Genomic DNA, 15,453 nt, shown 5'->3' with positions numbered 1-15,453 from the left:
CGGTACTTAAATGGGAGATATGTGAGAAAACGTAAAGCTTGAGACTAGGCAAAAATCTACCTGAGCTCTTGAGAATTGCTGCCAGTCAGAATTGAACATAATGGACTAGATGGACAAATTGAAAATATGTAAGCTTCCTATGTGACTGGAAGTCAAGGGATACATGGAGTGCTTTTTCCACGTATTATAGGAAGGATCAATTATAGGATCCTTTGCATAATACATTTTTGTATAATGTATTTTCTTACCTGACATAAATGATGTCTTCAGATTCCTGCTAGAGCAAACCTTAGAATTATTCTGAAGGACCTGGAAAATACCTAGAGAAGTGTTTTCTGAACCTCCTACAGAGGTCAACCTATGGTAGTGGACGTTGGCCAGAGAATTACACTGGAGGCCTACAGAGAACACTTTTCTAGGGATTTCCTAAGTCCTCCAGCGTGATTTCATGGTATTCAAAGCTCTTTGCATATAAGCATGTTAAATAAGCTCATGTCACAAGCTGGTTTACTGTATTGCAGCAGCTATGGCTGATTTTGGACAGGGATAATCCATCCATGTGACTCATGCATTGGTCACAACTACAAATTTAAATTTATCAGGGAAGTGCAATGCATTTCATGTAGGGCTTCCCACAAGGGACTAATTGGGCACAAAATCACACTATTATTTTATTTGTTAACTATCAATTTCAAAGCATAAAACATGTGCAGTTTGTTTTTAGCATTTCTAAATAAGAACAGCAGAATCTAGCTTTTGATTGGCATTCCTCTTTGAATTATGCTACTTTAGTCTGTAAAGAAAGATGGACAGAAAGGAATTGTTGATACATTATAAATAAGGCACTGTTGGGGCATTGCTGTTCCTCAAGGCAATTTAATTTCCAAGAGCTGCTTTCATAATTATATTTACACACATTTTTATTTTAAAAAAAAACAACAACACAGCTAGAACTTTAAACGATATGGGTAGCTGCTCAGGCAATATGGAAGTGATCCAGAGAGAAGAGTGACTTTTGAAAGTATAAACATGACATTATCAGAAGTATTCTCTGTTGCCAAAATCTACTGTCTCTGTTATAAACTAAGAAGTATATAGACAGATTCAACAAACATGAAATATGTGTGAAAAATACAGCTGCATAAAGATATTTTTGGTGCTGATGGCTATGTATCCACAATTACTTCACAGTATTCTGTCGACTACTGAAAAAGGCAGCTTGGAAAAACACTGTTAATTTTACACTATTGAGTCATGCTTAACTGCATAAAATGAATTGTTTTTTATATCATTCCTGAAAATATGGTGAACAGGCAATTCTATGTGTGTTGTTGGATTACAAATTCCATTAGCACGATCCTGTATAGACAGTGATGGGGATGGTGGGGGATTGCTATCCAATAACATTTGGAGAGCACACATTCTCTGCTTATTTTTCTAAGCGTTATAACCTAACCTGAAAAGCTGATTTAACCTGCTGACCGTAGATAATTATATTTAGTGCTTCTTTTAGCCAACTGTGCTAGCTGCTGTGAAGAATACACAAAAGGCTCTAGCTCTTTACAGTAAGCAATTACAATGCTGTGTAAAGCAGTTGCAACACTTTATAGGCTCAAAGCTAAGACTCACTTAACATATGGTGCTACACTAGCTCTGAGGACATCCACTACCTACCTGACTATGCTATATGTTCATTTAATTCTTTTCTTTTTGGATATTCTTGGCAACATAATGAAATTTCTCTTTCTCTTTTTTTTTGTTTTGCTTTGTTTTTCAGAGTAAGGAAATTGGTCTTCAGATGCATGAAGAGCTCCTGAAGGTTACCAATGAACTCTATACTGTGAGTAATATATTTCTTGTGCTTGGAATATAATGTTCTGGAATAAATCCACATCGTTTAGAAAACTGATTGAATACACATTTTCCAAACTGAAAAACATGTACCAATCACATGGTGCAAAATTAGTACTGTATAATCCTTTTTGAAAATGTCTGGATTTATTTAATTTCCTGGAAAATGGGGATACCATTTATACCAGATTTGAGTTCGGTTCTTAAGAAATGTCCTCCCACACCATCCCAACCACAATCTGTTTGGCTAGATCTGTCTTGTTCTCTGTATCGACTACAATCTTATTTTGTATTACTCACTTAAACCACAGTTTACTAGTTCTATAGAAAAAAGCAGAACCTACAACTGAAGTGGAGAGCCAGAAACAAGAGAAGGAATATTTGAGCACTATACCTTAATTTTTCCTTTTGGGGAAGAAGAAAAGAACAGTAGTACCACTGCATAGAGAAGATGCTAAAATACTAACAGGGGACAGAGGGAAAGCATGACTGTGTCCTACTTTGCATCTGTCTCCCCTCAAAAAGGATCCACTGCTCTACCTGGTACATATAAAGAAAATGATGCAAGAAGGGGGCTGCATCTTCAAATGGGTGAAGAAGTAAAATAGAAATACATATATTCTGCACTGGTGAGGACTCATCTGAGGTACTGCATTTAGTTCTGGGCACTACACTGTAGGAACAGACAAAATAGATTAGGTTTTGAGAAGGGCAACAAGGATGCTAGGAGGTATGGAGAACAACAACATGTGAGGAAAGTTTGAAGGAGCTGGATATCTTAAGCTTGATGAAGCAAAGACTGAGGGAATTATTGCCCCCTTTAAAGACTTCAAAGGCTGTCACTGAGAGGAGGGTGCTGTTTTGTTCTGCGCTACCATAGGATATGGATTAAGACTTTATCAGACGGAGCTGGGGAAAGTGGGGGAAAGCAGAGGAAACCTTGTTCTTGCGTGTAAAATTGTCTTCTTTGCATGGGATTCTGTCTTTAAAGAAGACAGAGAACATACTTATCTTCTCACACAAGATTACCTCCTCCCGCCTCAACCATCCGCTTAGAAGAGACCCAAGGCACCGTTCTTAAGACAGACACCATTTCTGGGATACTTTACTTTCCCTATCAATCCCATTACTCTACAGGAGACCCAAGGCACTGTTCTTAAGAACGGGCATTCCTCCATGTCATTGAAACACTCAACATGGGCACATCTGACAGATCTTATTCCAGATGTTTTAAAATGCTTTCTACTGTTCCCAGGTACATCAGGAGCCCAGAAGACGATTTCTCCCTGGCTTCAGTCCCCCCCCCCCTTGTTTCTCCACACTTCTGATACTGTTCAATGACAAAACACTATGGAAGTCTGTCTGCGTCATATGATGGGCTCAATTGTACTTTATCTATGAACTGTTTTAAAAGTGTGTGGAAATTGGGGGGGGGGGGGTGGAACATTCATGTGATAAAGTCCTAAGTCTAATGTCAGCTGTATGATTTTTAACTAAACATAAGAATGAGCATCTTGACAGTGAAAGTTTTTTGACAAGGAAGCAAATTGTCTGGAGAGATGATGGGGTCCCCTTTGTACATCTTCAAAAAGATTCTGGACAGTTACCTGCTGAGTATGCTTTAGCTGGAGATCCTGCACAGAGCAGGGGGCAGGATTTGATAGTTTATGCCAGTGGTTCTCAATCTGTGGGTTCCCAGATATTTTGGCCTTCAACTCCCAGAAATCCTAACAGCTGATAAACTGGCTGGGATTTCTTGGAGCTGTAGGCCAAAACACCTGAGGACCCACAGGTTGAGAACCACTGGTTTATGCAGACCCTTCCAGCTGTAAGATTCTGTGATTCTACATAGTTGATAATAAATAGATTTTTCTAAATATTGAAGTCCTCACTGTATATATTTAGACAATATCTGTTATTGCATTTATTTGAGAAATTCCCATATATTTTCAATTATAAAAAAAACAAAACTCCATGCAGAACTTTCATGGAACAGAATGTGGGTACATTTCCATTGTAGAATTAATGACACCATTTTAACTGCCTTGACTTAATACTATAGAAGATATAGTCTGGCATCAGCACTATTTGGCAAATAAAAAATCTTGTAAAACTACAACTTCCAGGATTGAGCCATGTCAGCTGCAGTGATTTCAAACTGCATTAATTCTATAGTGTAGATGCACCTGACAGATCGAAAAAGGACTTCAGAAAATATTTGGCAGATATAACCAGTCCTTCCACATCACCCTCCAGAGCTTATTGAATTGAAGCTCTTGTTGGGCTGTTTGGTGTATGCTTGAGGGTAGTGGCAGTCAAATAGCAGTTAGGGGCTTCTATCCATGTTGTAGACAGAATTTACATTCCTATGATTTACTGTTTTGTCCTGACATTATGATAGTGAGAAATGGGTGGGGCTGAGGAATTATGTCATAAAAGTAATGTCTCATAACATTGTTGTGGGGCAGTGTATTTTGTACATTTTTCAGCAGGAGGACTACATTAAATTTTAGATTGCAGTCTGGCTATTATAAACATCGTAAAAGAAACCAGTGAAACTAGCTGAGAGCAGAGTGAAGGTATTTTTTAATTAGATCATAAACCTTTATAGGTGTTTCTGGGCTATGCTTTTCATTTTTGAAAATATGTTTTTTCCTGGGCTTTGATCATCATTTTTCAGGAAATTAAAAAAGTTTAAGTCTTAGTAGAATGACATGTTTTTATTAAATTGAAATTTCAAAATGTCACCTGCAAATTAACTTACAGAGTTTTTAAAAAAAACATTCTTGCAGATCTGTAGAAAGAGATGGTGGGTTGATAGCAAGAAAAATCCTGTATTGCAGTTCACGCTAGTGTGTGACTGAATGTGGTAGAAGATGATATAAAACTGAAAACTTCTGAATTTGATCACAGTCCTCTCATGTTTATTGTACAAATACAAAGATCCTGTTAGATAGGGTATTTTTTTTCCATCATCAATTCAAGAAGAGCTCTAGTAACTGCTCTCTGTGTATATTTTTCTAAACAACAGAACATTTTTTAATCCAAGGCAAGAGGTAGGTAGGAATGTGATTTGGTTGTCAAATACTTGAAATTTTAGCTAGTTTATGTTCTTTTCTTGAGGAATGGTGCGAACTCTGATACATGGAAGGATATTAGAGGTTACTGGTTGCTCTTCTCCAGGGTGAATCCTCTAGATGATGTTGGGGTGCAACTTCCATCAGTCCTAACCACTGTTGAGAAAGGCTAGGAATTGCAACGTTTGGAGGGCTGCGTAATGTTAATCCTTGCCCTTTACAGAAAATAAAAACACAGTATTCCCCAATGGAATACTACCATGGATCGATATTATTTCCCTTAGTTGTGAAGTCTGAAGACAAACTTTTGAGTTAAAAGAGGTAGCTAACTTGAATACAAAGCCACTTCACATGCTATGCTTTTAGTATTTCTGTACAGTGCATGTTAAACCCTTAAAAAAATCCTGACATATATCACAGTGCCCAGAATCTGGCTGAAAAGATTGGTTGTGGTGAATTCCTGGTAAAAGTGCCATAAAATCCTATTTGTTTTAAAGCAACATGCAGAATACCTAGAAATAATTTTATTTAATATGAATTGCACGGAGTGCTTTGCAATAAATAGATATTAATTTTAGTGCACTCAGTAATGCATACTAATGAGACAAAAAGCAGCACACTTGATTACAATGGCTTGTAATTATAAGTATTGGAGTGCTTTTAAATCGACATGCCAAACCTCAGGGTAGATAATAGTTGTGTAGGGAAGGGTGACCATTATGTGCATATATTTGCAAAGCAGTACAAGAATAGTATAGAGAAGAGAACAGATCTACTGATTAATTCTAAAGCAAAAAAAAAAAAAAAGGGGGGGGGGTACAAAACGAAACAAAAAAGTAAGAGTGGACAGTAAAGGCCAACTAAGTCACATTCAGCCGAAGTCCTTTGGGACTCTGATTGGATTGTAGTTGACAGTTGAGGAGAAAGTTACATAACAAGGTATGCTCTAGGCCAGAGATGTCTCTCTCCATATTTTTATCTGAGGAGAGAGTTACTGGCCTCTCGAAAAACAGCCACAGCCGTTGACTTCCAAAATTATCAAACACTTTTCTGCACAACTGCCTTGAAATGAATATCCTCTGTGTGCATTGCAATGCATGGTAATCCCCACAAATTTGTGCTTCATATATTTTTTCCTTTGGAGATTTACAGTTTGTTTCTCAGTGACTCAGAATGTAGATGCATGGAATAGATGCCTGAAGATGTATTGGATGGAATAGGAGTGTCCTTGACATCAAATCAATGTCTTTTAAACAATTTTTGCTGCCCTTTGTATTGTCTGTATGTTTAGGGCAGGGAAAGGGGTGGGGTGGGGATTGTTACTGATGTATTTATTCAGTAGACTGCCTTAACAGTATAAAGTAAATCAGGTTGGGAATGATAATTGGGAATGATTAAAGTTGAGTTGTCTTTTTAAAAAAGAAAGGGAAAAATACATTCTGACCACACCAAACAGCACACTATTACAAGGAGTGCTTTAAAAAGTTCTGCTTGAAGTTCTTCTGAAAGGCAAGTAAGGATGGGGTTGAGGTTTCATAATCTTTAGATTATTACTAGAGTACCCTGTGCCTCTCCTGTCATAGGTTTGAGACTTCCAGAAGCCACGTTTACTCATATATCTAAGGAGGCAGTTTCTGTGATACAATGAATGTGAACAGTTAAGATTTTGAGGTGAAAACCCCACCAAAACCCACAAAGGAAAGATATTCAATGCAGCATGTAACCATTGTAGAAATGCTTCACTGTACTCAAACCCTTTGAATAGAGTTTGGCTGGGAGCCAGGTGGAGATGACATCATGGTGAAGATGTATGTTCCAACCTGCAAGTCTCAGTTAACACCCTGCCAGTTGCCTTTTTTGAACCAAGTGAAGTTTCCTGTCTTCAAAGGCAGTACCATGTGGAGATTATTACAGGCATTTAATCTGGATATGACTAAAGCAAGAGCCATTTTATCCAGATCTGACATCTCTAGGAAGGATATTTAATTGGCAGTCCCATTTGTGACTGTGGTTTTTACATATGTGGGTGAAAGAACAACCCCATTTGAAGATGGTTGTACATCTACTCTTAGATCACCAGAATTGCAAAGGATCCAGTTTTGATCTTTCTCCCTTGCCCATTAAAGAACAATGCAATGTTTCTCATCAGAAGTTCATATGGATACATTTTGGTATCACCAATATTTTATAAAGTAACTTACAAATCTAGTGTTTAAATTCAAGAACTAGACTGTCACTTAATTTTTCTTTAATGTATCACTCTTCACCTGGATTAACCTTTAAGGGCTCTCTAATCATAAATAAGGGCTTTCTCATTACCTCATCCCAGGAGCCCTTGGTGGCGCAGTGGATTAAACTGGTGGTTCTCAACCTACAGGTCCCTAGATGTTTTGGCCTTCAACTCCCAGAAATCCTAACCTGGCTGGGATTTCTGGGAGTTGTAGGCCAAAACACCTGGGGACCCGCAGGTTGAGAACCACTGGGTTAAACTCTTGTGCCAGCTGGACTGCTGACCAAAAGGTTGTTGGTTTGAATCTGGGAAGTGGGATAAGCTCCCGTCTGTCAGCTCCAGCTTCCCATGCGAAGATATGAGAGAAGGATGGTAAAACATCTGGGCATTCCCTGGGCAATGTCCTTGCAAACGGCCAATACTCTCACACCAGAAGTGACTTGCAGTTTCTCAAGTTGCTCCTGACATGAAAAAAACGTCATCCTAGTTAGTTCTCATTTCAATTCCTTTATTAAAAGCACTAAAATATATCTGGTTGATTGGTTTCGAACCCTCATAGATTATTTTCCTACTGAAGTTTGGAACATTCTAATTGGGGGACGAAATCTAGGCAGGTTCCTATGATAGCTGTGTATTCAAGATAGCCACCTTTTTGAGCCAGCGATCATTGGAAGTTCAGCAATCATTGGAAGTCCTTGAATTTTCCCTTGCACAACAAAGATCAGAGAATGATGGGGTAGCTTAGAAAGCTGTTGCTATTCCCAGCTAGATAAAGAAAATCACCTCACTTTCTCTCTCTGTTAATCTTGCAGTATCTGTGAGGATGGTGTGATGAGCTGTTGGGTTTCAATGTGCCATAAGGGCCAAGTATAATCCTTTTTAGACTCCTGATGGCATGACTTGTTCTTCTGATAAACAGAATACATGGCCAATGCTCCTACAATGGAGAGCTATTTTTTTTGTTGCTGGGCTATTTTTCTAAAAACCAATATAAAGTTGTCATTTCCCAAGGAGCAATTTTCTTTGAAATCATGGTAGAAGTAGGAAAGATTTAAGTTCTCCTTCTCTACCTCCCACTTCTTTATATTTCTTAAAATGATAAAGGTAAAGGTTTTCCCTGACGTTAAGTCCAGTCATGTCTGACTCTAGGGGTTGGTGCCCATATCCATTTCTAAGCCGAAGAGCCAGTGTTGTCCGTAGACACCTCCAAGGTCATGTGGCCGGCATGACTGCATGGAGCGCCGTTAGGCTTAGGGTTAGGTTAAAATGGTAGTTATGTCATATCTAGAGTTGCTTTTCTATTGGGTTTTTGGAATCTTGAATGGTATTGCAGGTAGCTGCATTTGTGTGTAGATGTTTATGGTATATTCTCGTTTCATAGAATTGAAAGTATTATATTATATTTATTTATTTATTCATACCCCACTTTATCTCTCTCATAGAAGACTTTGAAATGAATTTCCCTTCCTTTCCTCTGCTTAGTGTGTTGGTTTCAAGATCTCAATCAGTTGCTCTCATGACATAAACTCAGGTTTTTGATGGTATTATAAACACCATCTAAAACTAGACTAGAATTTCAACAAATCATGTTTCCCAGAAAGCATACCTGTAGCATATATATTTGCAAATGTACATCTGTTGTACTATTTTGTAAAATTTATTGCATTTATAGCAGTGGTTTCGAGACTTCCCAAATACTGAAATAGAAGCTCCAACATGCATTGTATATTGTATAAGCAATATACAAATCTTCAAGGATTCTGGGAGTTGTATTGCAACAACCACCTGTGATTTCAAGCTTGGGAACCACTGGTGTAAAGAACACTTTTTGTAACAAAATGTGTGTGGGAAGTTATCTTAGTTATCTTAGTTACATTCTCTTCAAGCCGGTCTCTCAAGCTTAGTTCTTCTCCTGTGAAATTGTAATGATGAGCATCACAGGATCCTCATGAGGGCAAAGCACAGGCAGAAATACCCTGCCAGTTAAAAGAGAAATGTGTAATTGATTAGTTGAGGCACACTTGTTCATTTGCAGCCACTGAAGTGTTGTATTGTTTTATTGTTACGTCAATGGTGGGTGGATTTTGCATGCTGACTTGCTGAATTTCCTTGCCTCTAGGTGATGAAAACATATCACATGTATCACGCTGAGAGCATCAGTGCTGAAAGTAAACTGAAGGAAGCGGAAAAGCAAGAGGAGAAGCAATTCAATAAAGGAGGGGACATTAGTGTGAACCTCCTGCGACATGAAGATAGACCACAGCGCCGCAGCTCTGTCAAAAAGATTGAGAAGATGAAGGAAAAGGTGGGTGCTGAGAGGTTCTCCCCATGGTTGGTAGTGTGGCCACTTGTAGGTCTTCAGGGAGATGCCACTGGCAACTCTCTTTGAGTGTTTGAGAATGAAAGAGAGAGAGAGTATAAATGAAGAGAGGCCACACACAGAGAAACTGCAAGCCCAAGGCTGGTAATATTTGGTCACTCATACAACAATGGTATTTTTTTTTCAATGAAGTTGACTGCCCAGGGCTCTGAACATTCTTGTATACATTTTCACTGAAGCTCTATTTGGCATTTTGTTGTTGTTTATTCATTCCGTCGTTTCCAGTTTTTTGTGACCTCATGGACCAGCCCACGCCAGAGCTCCCTGTCAGCCGTTGCCACCCCAGCTCCTTCAAGGTCAAGCCAGTCACTTCAAGGATACCATCTATCCATCTTGCCCTTGGTCGGCCCCTCTTTCTTTTTCCTTCCATTTTCTCCAGAATAATTCTCTTCTCCACGCTTTCCTGTCTTCTCATGATGTGGCCAATGTACTTCATCTTTGCCTCTAATATCCTTCCCTCCAGTGAGCAGTCAGGCTTTATTTCCTGGAATATGGACTGGTTTGATCTTGCGGTCCAAGGCACTCGGAATTTTCCTCCAACACCACAGTTCAAAAGTGTCTATCTTCCTTCGCTCAGCCTTCTGTTTGGGATGCTATTTGGGATAGCTGAATTAAAAAAGCTTCCTTCTTTCCTGCTTGTTAGCTGTGGACAAATGCCAAAAAGACAGCAGGTAGCTAGAGCTTTGAGGCAGGCAACTTCCAGCAAGAAACAAAGCCTAGGGGCACATTGTCGAGCACTTTCACAGAGGGGGTGCCTTACATCACTGGAGCCTGATGTGCTGCTCAGCTATTTAATTGCTCAACACAAGAAGAGTTGAAAAGGGCAGCTGGAGGGAAGAAAGACCTCCCGAGAGTGATGGCTCAGAAAATAAACAAAGCAAAGCAAAACAAAAGTGGGTGAGGCATCCAGTGTAAACACACCCGTGAATGAAATGGCCCTGCAACAGCTGCTTGGAGTCATCTCCCAGATACAAGAGACAGTTCAATGGTCTGGCATCCAAGAGACTTTTCTCTCTGTGGAAGGAGGGAGTTTAGCAGTAAATGCTGTGTGTAGGTGCCTTCAAGTCACTTGTTGACTTATGATGACTTATTGAATTTCATTGGGTTTCCTTAGGCAAGGAATACTCAAAAGTGGGTTTGTCAGTTTCAACAGCACCTGAAATTTATTGATAGCCTCCTATCTAAGTACTATCCAGGGCTGGGCCTGCTTAGCTTTAGGGTGCATAGTAAATTACTCCTGTGCTAATTTTATAGAATCATTATAGAGTTGGAAGAGACCACAAGGGCCAAGTCAAGTCTGGTGTCATCCATCCTATCTCTATGCCAGTAGTTCTCAACCTGGGGTCCCCATATGTTTTTGGTCTTCAACTTCCAGAAATCCTAACAGCTGGTAAACTGGCTGGGATTTCTGGGAGTTGTAGGCCAAAAACATCTGGGGACCCCAGGCTGAGGACCACTGCTCTATACGTTTCATTTTTTCTGAGGGGCTGTGGTGGCGCAATGGGTTAAACCCTTGTGCCGGCTGAACTGTTGACCTGAATGTTGAAGGTTCAAATCTGCGAGATGGGGTGAGCTCCCATCTGTTAGCTCTAGCTTCCCATGCGGGAACATGAGAGAAGTCTCCCAGCAGGATGGTAACACATCTGGGCATCTCGTGGGCAGCTTCTTTGTAGGCGGCCAATTATCTCGCACCAGAAGCAACTTGCAGTATTTCTCAGTTCGCTTCTGACACGATAAAAAAAATTCTGACTCACTACAATAACTAACATTACCCCATGTTGAAGTTAATTTTTTTTTAGTTTTGACCCAGCTCTCTAGTCTCTTACAGTCATTTTGAATTGAAATCCTTTCCTCTGGGATATTAGCTACCCCTCCTAATTTGGTATCATCTGCAAATTTCTCTATTCCATTGTCCAAGACACTGAGAAAAATGTTGAAGGTCGCTAGGCCCAGGACAAAATCCAGTGGCTCTCCATTGGTCACTTCTCTCAGGTGTGAAAAGGAGCCATTGGTGAGCATCCTTGGGGTTTGGTCAATCAACAAATTGCCAATCCATCTAACAGTGGCATTGTCTTGCCCATGTATTACTAGCTGGTACACAAGAATAACATGGGGGATGTTGTTACATGCTGAACATTCCCTTCATCTACTAAGATTGTAATCCATTTTAAAGGAAGAGATTAGTCTGATATGACTTGTTTTGGGGAAACTAATGTTGACTTTTAGTGATCACAGAATTTCCTTCCTGTTTAATCTATTTCTCTGAAATAGATTGTACCAATATATTACTACATTCCAGTCATGAGTCTTCCACCATCAAGTTTAAGTGATGTCTGTGTATATCATATTTCATTTGTTGTGTTATGTGTACAAGCTCTTTTGTTATTCTGCATGCTCTCTGCATTAGTGCAGAGACATCTGAGACCATGTGGTATTCCACCAGGTATCAGAGCAGACGGGGAAGCATGAAGGGAGTTATGGGCTATGCCCATTACTTGTGGAACATCTCATTGTGTGTTCACAGGATTCCTTATCCTACATCTCTCACAATATTGTTCATAACACATTAATGTATAGAACAGTTAGAGATTAATGCATAGCTGCCATAACTTTGTCCTTAGAGTGGGCCTGAATACTAGATTAAAAAGTGGATAACAGTGTACAACATTTCTCCTCCATCATCGTCATTGGGATTGTCAATGAGTTGCCTGTTCTACATTGTAAAATAATCTCAAGATAGAATAGAATAGCAAGGGAACAGTCAATCTTCACAACAATAAAAACAGGGGTGAGCATAGGCACTATTAAAAGCAGTTTACAAATGGTGGTGGCACAAATTCAGTTTATGTAAGTTGATCTTCAGTAAGTGCTGAAAGCTTCTATTATTTGATGTCAATCATAATGGAAGGCAGAGGAGGTTTCTAAGTCAGAATGTTTATATCTATAGCTACCTTTGTCAGGTTGCATCATATTGATTCCCTGGCAAAAGTGGCACTGTCAACAGAACAATAAGGGAGAAGACATGTCAACTAATTCTCAAATTCTAACATAGGTAGGGCTTTGGATGTCAACACAAGCATCTTGAACTTGGCAAAATACTGTATTGCTATACAGTTCAATTCCTTCAGGATTGTTTCAACCCCTTCAGAGTAGTATAATACGTTCTTGGTAGGCTATCCCACAGTAATGCAGTTTCAAGGCAGGGCCACATATATCCCCATATTCTGAAGCTAAACAATTTGACTGCCAGGATTCTATCAACTTATGAAGGTGGAAAATTATTTCTTAATTGTTCTGAAAGAGAGTGGAACAGTAACAGAACTAGTAGGAACATTACTCCTTTATACCCTTGGCTTCTTGCACTTTTTTTGCTCCTATCTTCACTTGTATATGAGTGGTAGACCATGTGCATAAGGCTTTACTGTTTACACAAAGAACGAAGGAGTCATTTTTTGTGGTTAGCTCTTGGGGTGGGACTCAGTTTGGAGAGCCAGTGTTTCTGGCCTTCAGCTTTTGCTGAACCTAAATATGGCTGTTGTCAAAAACAGTAAGAGACAACCATGTTGTTATGGAAGGTTGCACATAAGGTCACATACTTCTTGAATTGTATAAAAAGCAGATTTGAAAGGATTATTCATTTAGAAAGTTATTTTTGCGAGACATCTATACAATACTACAAGGAGCACCTCTCCATATATTTGCTTGATTGATGACTATGGTCTGTAGCTGGGACGATATGCAGAGGGAGGATATGGGTGAAACCATTCTTTCTTGGGTCCTCCTGGTTGTGGAACACCTTTCCTTAAGAAGCCTAGTTGGATTTCTGTGTTGACTTCATTAGAAGTGTTACACACTGAAAAAGTCATCTTGAAGACCTCCTATACATTTCTGTGAGCATGACAGTACAGAAATGCCTTGTTTAAGCATCCGAAAGCATCCCAAAACACATAAAACCTTCCATATTATGAGGATCTTATGGAGCTATCGGGCACTTTTCTATTTGGCATTTCGTACTACAAGCTCATTGTACTGAAGTCATCTTAAACAGAGAGTTGCTAACTGGATGTCTGAATATAATCCCTCAAAATGATGTATGGCAGGCAGTGTATGTAATGCAGTAGCACTGAATGCTTGACACTATATCTGCAGTTCTGCATTCAAAAGTCTGACATCATTGGCTATCAGTTCTAAAATAGCTTATTCTCTGCCAACAATTTCAGGAGATTAATGCAAACCTTCTTCACAAAGTACTGACTAAGTCTGCATGATGTTTCTTGTAAATGGTAGCATGTACATTGAACATGCTTTATGTGCAGCTCTCACCATGAGGAGACCCCCTCGATGGATTGCCACCTTGCCGTGGTGAGGGGGCTTGCGTATTCCGATGAACCTGTGGGCACAACCACTGGAGTGATGCACTCCCAGGAGTGGCCGCAGGGGAGGTTCCAGACCAAGCACAATCCGAAGACCCAAAGACCTCAACGGCGGAGCAGGCGGAGGATAACATGTTACAACGGCTGTGAAGGCGGAAGAAGGCTGCAACAGACTGAGAAGCCACTGTCGTTGTGTTAACCACACCACTGCTGGAACCTCACTCTGTGAAGACTGTGTGTTGACCGGCCGTGCACCGACCTCCACACATAAAAAAAATCACGCACAGGCGTCTTCCAACAAAAATAAAAACAAACCTACAAAAGTCCCATGGCGATCAGCGAGTGGCAACGGGGGCAGGACTGTGAAATCTGGAAGCCCCTAGTCACAGACTGGCATATGGGCGGTGGATATGGACTCAGTCGTTCTACCTCAAGGACCGAGGCAGTTGAGTAGTCCGGCAGCTGTATCCATGACTGAGCAGCCCTTTTTAGGATCCGCTCTGCTCACCCCACACGGGGAAGGGGCTAGAAAAGGTGCCCTAAACATAGTCTGCCTCTCCTACCCTGACTGGACTGCTGCGTCCAGAGGGGTCACCACTCTGTGGCCAAAAAAGAAAAATGAACTTTGGAACATGGAACGTACGGACATTGTTAGATAACACTGACAGCGAACGCCCCGAACGCAGGACTGCTCTCATTGCAAGGGAGCTGGGACGCTTTAAGATCGACATAGCAGCCCTTCAGGAGACCCAGAGAGCAGGAGAGGGGCAGCTGAAGGAAGAAAAGGGAGGCTACACCTTCTTCTGGAAGGGACTGCCTGAAGAAGAGCGCAGAATACACGGAGTTGGCTTTGCGATCAGAAACGACCTGGTGAAGCACCTGACTGAAGCACCCACTGGCATCAACGAACGACTTTCAACCCTCCAAATTAACCTTGCCAAAAACCAACAGGCAACCATCATATGCGCCTATGCACCAACTCTAGATGCTGACGAAGACATCAAGGAAATTTTTTACTGTCAGCTGGATACCATCCTATCGGAGATACCTAAGGAGGACAAAATCATCCTCCTGGGGGACTTTAATGCAAGAGTCGGAAGGGACTCTGACCTGTGGCCAGGGATCATAGGAAAAGACGGGGTCGGAAACAGCAACTCGAATGGCATCTTGCTTCTCACCAAATGCGGAGAGCACAACCTTGTCATCACCAACACGCTCTTCCGCCAGAAAAACAAGCTCAAGACATCATGGAAGCACCCTCGGTCAAAGCATTGGCACCTCTTGGACTATGTTATCACACGTGCCAGAGACCGCCGTGATGTGCTTCTCACAAGAGCCATGACAGGTGCTGATGACTGCTGGACGGACCACAGGCTAATCCAATCCACGATGGCTATCAAGATCGTCCCCAAACGCAGACTCCAAGGAAGAAAAACAAGGCGCAAAATGAACACCCAAGCCCTTCAGGAGCCCTCCAAACGAGCCCTTCTCCAAACAACACTCAAAGATCATCTACCCACAGAACACCCCGAAAATGTTGAG

General features: G+C 40.7%; 1 protein-coding gene across 5 annotated transcripts in view; it reads left to right on the top strand.

Annotated features, from left to right (window-relative positions):
• srgap3 (SLIT-ROBO Rho GTPase activating protein 3) overlaps window positions 1–15,453 on the top strand; it is a 258,575-nt gene that overhangs the window by 169,632 nt on the left and 73,490 nt on the right. For all 5 annotated transcript variants that reach the window (XM_062969763.1, XM_062969762.1, XM_062969761.1 and 2 more), the window contains exons 4-5: window positions 1,778–1,840; window positions 9,278–9,463. In XM_062969763.1, the coding sequence (XP_062825833.1) occupies window positions 1,778–1,840; window positions 9,278–9,463 (249 nt within the window). The remainder of the gene's footprint in view (window positions 1–1,777; window positions 1,841–9,277; window positions 9,464–15,453) is intronic.

Source organism: Anolis carolinensis, chromosome 2, assembly GCF_035594765.1.
Source record: "Anolis carolinensis isolate JA03-04 chromosome 2, rAnoCar3.1.pri, whole genome shotgun sequence".
In the NCBI taxonomy this organism is placed as follows: domain Eukaryota; kingdom Metazoa; phylum Chordata; class Lepidosauria; order Squamata; family Dactyloidae; genus Anolis; species Anolis carolinensis.
This window is presented reverse-complemented; position numbering and strand designations above follow the sequence as displayed.